The sequence below is a fragment of the Anas platyrhynchos genome, chromosome 5 (assembly GCF_047663525.1).
Source record: "Anas platyrhynchos isolate ZD024472 breed Pekin duck chromosome 5, IASCAAS_PekinDuck_T2T, whole genome shotgun sequence".
NCBI classification, from domain to species: domain Eukaryota; kingdom Metazoa; phylum Chordata; class Aves; order Anseriformes; family Anatidae; genus Anas; species Anas platyrhynchos.
The window spans coordinates 2,830,358-2,842,123 of record NC_092591.1 but is presented as its reverse complement, the minus strand read 5'-3'; the positions used below and the strand labels follow the sequence as shown (position 1 = coordinate 2,842,123).

Genomic DNA, 11,766 nt, shown 5'->3' with positions numbered 1-11,766 from the left:
AACGAGGCTCTGAGGAGGCTGCTGGGGGGCACAGGGCTCCGTGCTTGTCCGCTGAGGCACGGGGGAAACAAAGCGGGAGGTTGGGGGCTTGGTAAAGCGTGTAGGATCCTATCGAGAAGGGTTATGAGAGAAGGGGGAAAGCGCTGGAAATAGGGCACCTGAACATAGATCCAGGGCAAGAGGGGAAGGCAGAGGGGGGTCTGCAAACACAGCTCCACACGGCAGGTGGGTTAGGACAGCCACGCCACTGCCTGCTGGTTAGATGTGATGTGTCCCTTCCAGAAACAGCACCTGCGAAACAGTGGCTGATATTAATTAAGACAACTGTGTAGGAGTTCAAACTCTTGACCTCAGGAAGAATTATCCTGTGAATGTGCCATCTGACCTGGAGCAGATGAAGCGAGGCTACAAACCGGTGTGGCGGATCCCAGAGCTGCCACTTAGGGCCTGTGTTTTGGGGCTGGTGCTGAGCTATGGGTAACTGACAGAATAAAGGTGATGTTGGGATCCCAGCAGCTCATCTATCATGTCAAACCACACATTTGTCTCTATTTAAGAGCTCTTCACTCCCTGCTGTCTCCACCTATATAAATTTTTTCCTAAATATTTGCCTAGCATTATGCAGCAGACTGGGAAAGGCAATAGCCTCTTACATTCCTATTCTAGCTCTTATGCTGTCACACTGACAACCCTGTGAGTTCCAGCTGAAGTATGGATCAATTTGGAATGAGTGGAATTCAAAATAAAGCAGGTACAGCTCTTCAGGAAGAATAGAGCTTCTGAGAACTGAGCACTTCTAACATCTGTAAAAGGACATGAAAGTGAGATACACTTCTCTGATCTAGAAGGGAAGATGTTAACTATTCCTGTCAGTGACTGCTAATATCAACATGAAATGTAATGATGACATATTAGGATTATGTTTAAAACATAGGAATAAACATTTGAAAGAGTTAAGATTTATTTTTTCCAAACTGTGTCTATAATCTATAGGTCAAGTAGAGCTACAACGTGATCTCTCAGAAAACTTGGGAGCAGTACAAAGTCAGCAGCCCATGGCTTTTGCCAGCGGAGCAGTGACAGACATGAACGATGAGCTATCTACCGTGCTTGGTGTAATAAAACAATTCCATCAATTCACCTTTGGCACGAGGGGGATGTGCTGTCTGATCTTAAACCATTACCCTGTCTCAGCCAGCTCTCTGCTCTCAAGCCACGTGTGCTGACACCGTAGTGCTGATGTCCAAGAAAGTCATTGCAGATAAAGGACATGAAAAGCAGCAGGGATGAAGAGCTGGGCATGGCTTCCAGAGCACAAGACAGATGGCTCAGTGGAACAGAAGTCTACAGCTCACGCTGGAATACTTTTATATCTCTGGTGGGAGGCTCCAGGCAACCTAGCAGAACCCCAAGTACTGCATGGTGCCACAGGAGTATGCTTTACATTCTTGTTTTTGGTCATGTATCTTAAAAGAATTGCTTTTGTTAGAAGAGGGCTACCTTCCTTCTCCAGGTGAGACATGAGCTGATTGACAAATTAGATTTTTTTAAAGAAGAAAAAGCAGTAATCTTAGCAAATAGAAGAACTTACATAAGGGTTCATAATTCACACCTAACTGCATGCCTAGAATGAAAAACTGAATCGTATTTCCTGCCAAAATAGCTGAAACCTGTCAGATGGTAGTTTTATGTCTAAAGGGAGTAGATAGATTCAGCTTCACCCATGAGCTTCCTCCAGATGAGGAGGACTGGTTATAAATGACGCAGTCAAGAATGGACTATATAAAATAGGCTGATATTTTTTATCTGGTTTTATATCCCTACAGTCTTCTGATCAAGGAACTTTCAGTTACTTTTTGAGCATTCTGTGGAGCAAAGCTGTACTTTGACGGATGGGGTTGAGAATATTTCAATTTCAATATTTCAATTTCCAATATTCCAACCATTTTTTTGGCTGGAGAGAAGGCAGCTGCCCCACGAGACTGGAACCGTAAGAGGTGCGGCGCATTTATTGTGCTCTGTACCAGGATTTGGTATGCTGCAACAGACTTCAACTGCTTTTCCCAAAGGAAAAATCACATGTAGGGCTAATTCCCTGGTTAAATGTAAAGTTAGATGTGTAAAATGTAAAGTTAGCCGTGGGGACAGCCGTATGCTTGTTGCCCACGATGGAGCCAGCTGGAGGGGATCTCCGTCTAACCATGCTGGGCCATGGGCAGTCAGTGTTGTGGGGTGATGGACCAACGAACTAAGAGTTTACCATATCCTAAACCTTGAGGCAGCCGACATTTGTCCTAGTAAACTTGACATTCAGGTGGGGCAGCTACAGCACACTAGGGACCAGGATCGCGGGGTACCCTCCCCACAGACAGAGGCGCAGGTAAAGGCGAGGTGGCTGTATCAGAGGAGCCCTACACCCACCGGGCAGTGCTGAGGGCCACCATCCAGACCTATTAAAGGCTGGGCAGGTCGAAAATAAATGCAAAACGGGGCAAATCGGGGAAAAAACAACCCCGTCCCGTCCTGTGAGGGGCCCGCAGGGCTCCCCCCAGCCCGGCCATGGCGCTGAGGGGCGGCCCTGTGGCGGCAGCGCCCCCCGCGGCGGGGCCATGACGGGACCGTGAGGGGGCCGGGGCTGTGCGGCCGCCATGGAGCCGGAGCGGCTGAGGCGCCGCCTGGGCACCGCTTTCCGGGTGCGGGGGCTCCTGCTGCGGGCGTGAGTAGCGGGGAGGCGGCGGGGGGAGGCCGGCGGGGACCCGAGGCACGGCCCCGGGGACGTCTCGGGAGCTCCTCGGGCTGCCCGCGCGGCGCCGCCCGGGGCTCGGCGGGGCCAGGCCTCGGTGCCCGCCCTGCTGGTGCTGGGGCTCTTGTTCGGCTCTGGCAGTCCCCAGAGCCGCAGTTAAGGGTTTGGGTCTTCTGAAGTGATATTTCTAAATGCCCAAAGGGCTGTGGTAACAGTGTGCTAGGCTGCAGTGAGGGGAGAGAGCGTGCTGCTTGCAAGGGAAGGTGGCACAGCAGCGCCTGGGGCTCCTCTGCCTTTATTTCTCCTGTCACAATTATGCTAAATATGAGTTCTGTTTTATTCCTGGCATCATGGGGCAAGGTCCTGGTGAGTGTATTAGTGAGGGGACCGAGTTCAGAGCCCCTGCTTTGCACCATTAAATGAGCAGAGACATCAGGAAGGTGAGGCTGTCAACCAAATGCCACCTCTGATGGGGTGACGGGTGATGTTAATAAGAAAATCGTTATCTGTAATGGCCAGAGTGTAGTCTAAGGATGAGGGAAGAAGTAGATTTTTAATTTTCGTGTTGAATGAAAACAACTCCGATATTGGGGGAGTGGTGAAGGGGCGCAGGTGGAGCGAAGATGGTTGGGATGCTGAGGTGCAGGGGCTCAAGGTGTGTGGGGAAGCCGGAGGAGCTCAGTGATATGTGTAGAGCTTTGTGATATGGTTTAGCAGAGGGCTTGTTAGTGTTAGGTCAGAGGTTGGACTCAGTGATCTTGGAGGTCTCTTCCAACCTAATGATTCTGTGATTCTGAGGTGGCGATGTTCAGCTGCCCAAAGGGGGCTTGGGGAGAAAGAGGGACCAGTGCACAGGGAAAGGGAGAGGCAGCAAGCACAGCTTACAACAAAATAAATTCCACTTGTCCAGTTTTAGTCCCCTCGGTTCAAGAGAGAGATTAAAAAGCTGGAGAGGGTCTAGTGGAGGACCACCAAGATGATTAGAGTGTCGGAGAACCTGACCTGTGGAAGAAAGGTGAGAGATTTGGGTTTGTTCAGCCTCAGGTTGAGAGGGCTCAGGGGAATCAAATCCCAGTGAATCTCATGAAAAAACACGTTCACAATCAGAGTAGTTAAACACTGAGACACTGAAACTGTAACATCTCCATCCTTGGAGATGTGCAGAACCTGAGCAGGACTGTGCACAGCATTAGCAGCCCATGCAGTTAGCGCTGCTCGGAGCAGGAGGCTGGACCACAAGCCCTCCGAGGTCCCTTTGGACATGAAAACAAAGTTCTATCTCTGTACGTGCTTCCTATGCTCTGTTTTCAGTCCTGGTGAATTTTTTGTCTGACTGTATTACGCAGTACTGATTATTTCTACGTTTTTAATCACAAGGCATTTAGTGCTTATGTGCACATCTGCCAAAATTGGCACTGTTTGTATGAACTTTATTTAGTATTAATTGCTTTTTGAGCTAATTTTCTTCGTTGAAATTAGGGAAGCTATAAAGTACCTTACCGAAGCTCTTCGGTCCCTCAGTGAAGTAGAGCTTGAAGATGTAATTGAAAAGGTCATCGATGCTGTTGAAAAGCAGCCTTGTAAGTATCTTATTTTTCTTAATCTTGCTAAGTTTATCTTGCAATTGTGATGTTATTTAGACAGAGAGTTACTGGCAGCTTATGCACTACAGTGTCATTCTGGTCACACTGTGTGGATCAAGATAAATGTATTTGTTGTCATTTTGTTTTGTTAAATACTGAAGTTTTAATGTCAGCAAAGGATAGCATAATTTTGCCATTCGAAAAGTTGGCAGCTTAGTACCTCCTGATTTTTCCAAAAGTAGCAAAATTTTTAAATGCTTGACTTGTTTTTTGGTAGTCCAAGTCCAGAGAAGGGTTAGAGGTGTTGACAGCTGTAACCTTCAAAGCCTTGCTGCGACCGCAGGAGGGGACCGGTCACCTCCCTTCATTCAGAGGTCGATCCAGATGCGGTGGCAGTGCAAGTGCAACTGTGCAATAATCCAGCATAGTAACTTAAACAAACTGTGGGAGGAGTTTAACCAGCACGTTCTCTGAGCACGCCTGAAACTCCATCATCTTGGCAGCAGCATCTCGTTTGGGTACTGCCCCCTACTTAATTGGGACACTCTGTCCTCAGGCACACAGATCCAGCTTCCCTGCTCCTGGACCACCAAAGTGGGAGTTGTAGCATCTTTGGTTAAAGAACATGGCTGAAAGAGGTGCCTAAAATCTGTGTGCATTTACTGATCTGAGCTCATGAACACCAGGAAACTTGAGCTCACTTCCAGTTTTTGACTGTGGACGTTCAAATACATATAAATGTGATCTAAAATGAGTATTAGGCCTTACATGAATTCAGGAAACTTTCCCAGCTTCTATTAACCAAGTTAAATCGAGGGCAAGCATTTGCTTGCTTTACATGCAGTTTAACTTGAGCACCCATGACAGAAGTTACACTTTGTGTTCTCACAGTAGCTTTGGGAAAATGTCAGAGCTGATCAAATGGGGAGCAAAACCACTGTTGGAGAGCTGCTCCCCATCTAGCGTGAAGCCTGCTGGTACAAATGAACACATCCACGTTTTTGAACAAACTTCAATCAGTGCAAGAAATTCTAGAGCCAATGTAGCACATGCTGTTAGTGTACTTGCTAGCAGTGCTCTTTGTGCAAGCTGCTGTTGTGTGCAATAAATTGCAGTGTTGTCCAGCTGCTGTCCAAGAGTTGCTTGAGACTGCAGTTCAGACAGGCTGCTATCTATCCCCTGCAGCTCCTGCCAGCTCACTTGTGCTGTGCTGTTGAGCACTGCATTCCAGGAGCTGTGATTTGATGTTGTGTGCCCTGAGAAGGGAGCTCAAGGGCTGGTCTTTGTGCGCTGATTGATTTCTTCTCCCAGAGCTCAGCAGCGAGGTTTGGCAGTACTGACCAAGCCCTTCTCTGAATCCATGCGTTGGATTCCCCTGCAAGTTGAGGAAAACATTGGTGTTTAGAAATGTTTTTGAATTTCAATTAGCAGTTTAACGTCCATGAAGACAACAATGTGCCTGTCTCCAAGATTGTGTTAGGCTGTTTGAATACTTATTTATGACAGCAATCTGTGTGATAATGTTCTGGAACAAAATTAACCTCCAGAATGTGAAAGCTCTCATCTAACACATTTGTAGTATATTTGGCAGCTTTGCATAAACTGTAATTGTCTTGTTCTCCATGTTTAGTGAATTAATGGCGGGCACAATATGTGTGGGGATTATTTTTTAGCCAGAGATGTATCCTTCTGGTAAGAATATTAAGAGATCCATTTGCAGAGAGAAAGCAGTGTTGTTACATTATTGAAAATATGCTTATTTGTGGAGCTTATTCCTTTAAGAATACTGCGCCCTTTTAGTAAAATATTTGAGACCTGCTTACTTCCTTACCATTTTCCATAGGCTGCGGTTTTAATGCTTTGAATTTTTCTTTTCAGTGTCATCTAATATGATTGAACTATCCACGGTGGAAGCAGCTGTCCAGGAATGTAGCCAGGCATTAGACGAAACAATGTACGGTGACATTTTTTAATGTGATGTTTATGGGAGTCGGTACGCGTTCCCTTATTTCTTGCTGGGAAATAAATGTCAGGCATTTTCTGCAGTGCTACACATGCAGTAATTGCTTTGTGCTTTTCCTGATGCTGCCTTTGAAGGTTAGTAATGTTCCTTCTTAGAAAATTCGTTCTCATGGATAGGCCTCTAGGGGATTCTAAATATAATGCTGAGATTCTGAAATTAAAATTATACGGTTATGTGTTACATCTGACACAGGGTGAATATTAACCAATAAAATAAACAAATAATTAGGATTTAGAGAGAACTTGTTACCTCTCTGTTCATTTCTTTATTTTCTTCTCTGTAGATGAAAATTAAATGAGGTTATTTTTGCGGCTTTTTAAGACGCCTCGTTTCTGAAAGCACTTGGAACACCTTCCTCCAGGGTGCTGCTTTTTGTTGCTTTTTGTTTTTGTATAGCAGGGCTGTTTTGCTTGATTTTCACTGGGTGATAACAAAGCAGAGAGCAATTACTTGTGCTTTTGAGAATTTTGTTTGTGATTGTGATGAATGTGTTTTCTTTAGTGTTTACTTTGCGTGCTGGCATTGTAATGCAAATCATGAAAATAAATAGTTTATTGGGCATGTCAGATACCGTGATCCCGCGGTGCCTCAGTATGAAGCAAATTTATTTTTGACTTTTCTCCTAGGCATTGGCACCTTTGCAATGCAGACAGCTTGAGTGGGACTTTTTCTTATGTCACTTTCCATACTTAAATGCATTTTTCACTCGTCACTTTCCATACCTAAATGCATTTTTCACTCCCGTCTGCACAGATTCTTAGTGCAGAGTCCTGGAGGGAATAGTTCACAGACCACAGGACCAGCCTGTAAAACTCTCTTGAATTACGGCGCAGAAAGCCTCAGGGCAGAGTTTTGCAAGAAATTCAATCTGAAGCCTAAGATACCATTGCCTGCTAGGCAGTGGTGGTTGTCCTGTGCTTGTAAGCCTTAGCGAAAGTTCATGGGCTGGTTGTTATCTATTCTGCTGAGTCTGATGCACTTACAGTAAAACGGGAGGTGTCAGAGAAGAGAGCTGCTCCAGTGCATATAACGGGATGTATCAGCACGATTAATAGTTTGAAGATTGTGCACGTTTAAAACTATTTGTTTTAACCATGCCAAGGCTCTTCTGCTGTCCAGAGAGATACCAGAGGATGACAATGCAAAGTGATTTATCCCTCTGACATTTCTAAATAAGCGTCTGAAAAGTTCCCTTTTTTTGAATCCAAAGATGCTGTGGTAGCCAACAGGTGGAGTGGAGTGGGAGAAATGGTGCTAACGCAGGGTGATGGAGAACAAAATGAATATAGTTTTGTTCAGTTGGTTTCTTTCCGTAGTGTCTGTTAGTTCCACCTAAGATAACACTATAAATGTATTCTCATTTCAGAGAAAACGTTTTCAACATTATTGGAGCCTTTGATATTCCACGCTATGTTTACAATTCGGAAAGAAAGAGGTTTCTACCGTAAGTGTTGCATATTTTAAGTTCCAAATGCTTCTTGTTTTAAGAAAGAGGTCTTGTTTGCTGTCTTTGAAAGTCTGTTTTCTAATCTTCCCCTCTGGGGTTCACTCATCTCAAGCTTGTGTGAGAAAATGAGATAATTTTGTTTCTCAGAGCCTGGCTGGCTTTTCAGAGACAATGATAAATGCTGTCTCATAAATAAATGTGCCACTGGGTTTCTCCTTGCCTGGCAGGATGAAGTTGAAATGGCCATCTGTATCTTCTGTGGTAGTGTGCTCTGTGCTGCCACGGATCTTACTGCCTCTGAAGCTTGGGCATTTATCAGGCAGTAAAAATTCTCAGACCGTGTTAATGTCACCTAACGAGTAAAAGAGATCATGAGGCTAAGGGCATCACTAGATGAAGTATTTTTTTTTTTTTCCTTTCTGTATTTGTCTGTTTCATTTTATTTCAATAAATTTGGCCTGTCTGTTGCCTGTATTTATTCCCTAGACTGTAGCTCACAACATCTGAAGCTCAAGAGGGATTTCTAAAGAGAGCTTAAAAAAGAAAAAAAAAAAGAGGAGTGATCCCCCAGAGTGGAGAAAGAAAGAAGTAGCTGCAGGAATTGGCTGTGAAATGTTCTGCTAGCTAAAGAATTTGCATTGAACAGCAAGCAGCCCAGGCTGCTGAGCCAAAAAGAGCCTGTGCTCTTCTAAAGCTTGAAGGGTGGTTAGCTGCAGAGCGGGTAGTGATACTCGTTGTGAGGCATTACAGTGACATTCACGTAAAGTGCAACTCATTTTCTAGTCTTGGTTCGTGATTCTGCTGGTCCAGCACCACCACTCAGTGTGTTTGCAGGAGGAGGTTAGCTCCAGTGCCACTTTCTAGCTCTCCAGGCTGTTGGAAGCAGAGAACCCCATGAAGACAGTCTGCTAACCAACAAGAAGATATTCTTGTTCATGGCCACTTAGTAGAATTAACTGCTTTTAAAGAACTGATTTCTGCAGAGTCCCGTTCGGATTGAAAGATGGGTCTCAAGGACTGTGAGTAGGAAGGAAATTAAACTGAGGTAGCCTTCAGAATGCAGAAACACAGGGTCCCTAGCAGGGATCCTAGGCATTGGCTAAATATATTAGGCAGTAGTGTTGTAACTTCTGCAGCCTCCCACACCTTTGAGATCAATAAGTCATTTCTCTGTGAGGAGTGTATGTTTTTTAATCTTGATTTTGTTAAACTTCTTGCAGTCTGTCAATGACCAACTTGCCTGCACCAAATTTATTTGGATCTGCCAGAGATAAAGCAGAGTTGTTCCGTGAGCGCTACTCCATCTTACAGCAGGTGAGAAACAGTTTTGCTTTGTTCAACAGAACACATGAACAAAATGCAGTTGTTTGGGTTCATACCTGTGTATATAGCGGTGCTTTGTCCTGAGGTGCTGCTGTGAGCTCCAGTTTCAATAAAATCTGAATAAGAACAAGATATGTACTAAATTTGATCAGGCTATTCAGCTGATACCATACAGCGTGACCAATGCTTGTGTTTCTGCATTTTAGCATCATAAGAGTGGATTGGGTGTCCCTAAAGCAGATTGTGTCTTGCTCTTGTCTCGTGTAGGCTGGCTCTGTGCTGGGTTTGATTAGCGTGTCATCGTACGGAGCACTTGTTGAGATAATATAAACCCCAAACCCTGTGAAGCTCACGTTCAGCCTCTCCTTGAAGCACTGAAGTTTGCTTCTGGCTTAATTGCTTATCGGGTGCCTGCTTTAGCTGCTCCCCTGCACAGATCACGCTCCGTGCTGCAGGAGCTGTGCACAGAGAGCTGCCTGGCCCTGACTCCAGGTGTAAGCACAGCGCTGGGACGCAGGCAGGCAGCGAGCTGGCTTCTTGCTGGTGCCACCCCACGGGCAGCCTGTGTGACCCGCTCGTCCTTTGGACCGTGGGCAGGTGCACGCACAGCGTCCCAAACACCAAAATACCAGCAACTCTGTGTCCCCAGGAGGCTTGCTGCTGCTGTGAGTTCTTGTACTGCAATTTGGGAACCTCTGCCCTGGGTGGTTGGTTAACCATTAGCTAAAGGTTTAGTTCCTCCAAGCAGTGCTCAGGACTGGGGAAGCCTGCTGGTGCTGGCACGCTCAGGTTGGGTTCTGTGAACAGCAGCTGGAGGTGTCAAGTGGGGATGGGTGTCCTGAAGCCTGCTTGTTTCCTAGGCTGTATTGTGCTGTTGCACCTCTTTGCCTGCTAGTTTTTCACGTAGGCTCTGTGTTTTGTTGTCATATTTACTCCTTTCTGACCTCCAGGAAAGTGAGGGTTTGGGTTACTGGGGGGAAAGGCTGCGGGTAGTAACTGCTGCATGTGGGACATGGGCTGGTAGCGATGGGCTTGTTCCAAGGGGAGGTATTTAGACTGCATGAAAAACATGGAAAGACGTGAAAATTTCTACGATGTGTTTTCTTCATGCCCTCTGCAGTTTATTTTTCAGCGCAGTTTGCTCCTGTTAGTTAAAAAAAAAAAAGTCTACATTTAATAGGCCCTGCTCTGAAGATAGAATCTGCTCTTTTCCACATAGCTAGCATTACATAGAGTTAACCTTCTTTGCTCTCTCACCCCTTTCCTCCAGATGGTCAGGAATAATTTTTAAAAGCATTAGAGATGCACTGTTGCTTTTTGAGCTTAGTTTTATTGTCTCCTGTTACTGATAATCTATTTCTTAGAAGCAAATTTTTGTCGAAAGAACTGGTTGTGCTCAACAACTCAAATGTTGCTGGGTAAAGCAGAGTAAGATAACTTTAGAAAGTGTTTTGTATGGTGGTTGTAGTGAACTGGCTTTTTGACTATGCACATTTTTTTTTTAAATATGGATTATTTCCATTTTGCTTTCTGCAGAGGATTCACAGACATGAGTTGTTTACACCCGCAGCAGTTGTTGTTCATCCTGATGACAGTAGGAGCAAATTCCAGGTAAAAAATCTGTTTTCTTTTCTTGCGAAGGGAGCTGCACTTGGTGTTACACTTTAATGCAGTAATACTTCTCCAGTGACACCTTATTTTTACATCCAGTATGGGTAATCAATGAAAATGATTTTTTTTTCCCTATCATTTTTAGCCTTTGTGTCAAAAACGCAGTTATTTGGCTTAGATCAGCATGATGACTAAGCTACTCAAAAGCAGCTATGAAATGCAGGGGAGACACGGCTTCCCGAGGTGGAAATCCATTACCTGTTCAGCTTACAGCACTTTGTTTCTCTGTGTTGGGAACATTTTTTTTGCTTTTTTCTTTTGTCAGCACTAAAGTCACCAGCCTACAGTTGAGTAAGGTCACGACTTCATGCTGTTCTGTTCCCATTTCAGTTTTCTCATATGAAATGCTCTCCCCATATTATATAATTATTATATATTAAAAAAAATAATCACGTGTGTGTCTCTGGGCACCAAATAGAAGCTTTTTCTTTGACCAGCTTGCCTGTTTCTCTTTGTTCAGTGTACCCTCATGTAGAAAATCACAACTGCCCTTAGCTGAGGCACGCCCGTGTCTCCATCCAGGCTGTGTAGGCATCTTTTGCTCTTCACACCTTTCTGTCCTCCCTGCCAGCGGTGGCGAGTTCATTGTGCTGGTGTTACAGGAGGATTGTCTCTCTAAACTGCAGCTTCACAGACCAAAATAAGCTTGTCCAGAACCCACAGACAGTGTGTACGCGGTATCACCGGTGTTACTTTGGAATATTCTGACATCCCTCTGAGGTTTCTCAATGAAAGGAATTAGCGGTGCTGTGTGGGCACAAGCTGGCTCTGGGGTTCAGTTTGGATCCCACTGAATATCCAATTACTGCAGTTGACATTCATTTGCAAGAGCAGAAATTGTCACTTGTTCTTTTCAGTTTTAAGCCATTTGTAAGCAAAATAACCACAACGAATATTTACTTGCTAAGCACTTTTTTTATGCTAGCAGCCATAATTGGAAATATTTCCCTAAACTCTGCCACATTTGACCATCAGA

General features: G+C 44.9%; 1 protein-coding gene across 3 annotated transcripts in view; it reads left to right on the top strand.

Moving 5' to 3' along the window:
• Nucleotides 1-1,597: 1,597 nt before the first annotated feature.
• POLE2 (DNA polymerase epsilon 2, accessory subunit) overlaps nt 1,598-11,766 on the top strand; it is a 20,052-nt gene continuing 9,883 nt past the window's right edge. Inside the window, exons 1-7 of one of the 3 annotated variants that reach the window (XM_013097443.5) lie at nt 1,598-2,716; nt 3,654-3,758; nt 4,223-4,323; nt 6,205-6,280; nt 7,716-7,793; nt 9,017-9,110; nt 10,656-10,730. In XM_013097443.5, coding sequence (XP_012952897.1) covers nt 6,216-6,280; nt 7,716-7,793; nt 9,017-9,110; nt 10,656-10,730 — 312 coding nt within the window. In that variant the 5' untranslated portion in view covers nt 1,598-2,716; nt 3,654-3,758; nt 4,223-4,323; nt 6,205-6,215. The remainder of the gene's footprint in view (nt 2,717-3,653; nt 3,759-4,222; nt 4,324-6,204; nt 6,281-7,715; nt 7,794-9,016; nt 9,111-10,655; nt 10,731-11,766) is intronic. The other 2 variants (XM_027459545.3, XM_038179861.2) reach the window with 2 other exon arrangements.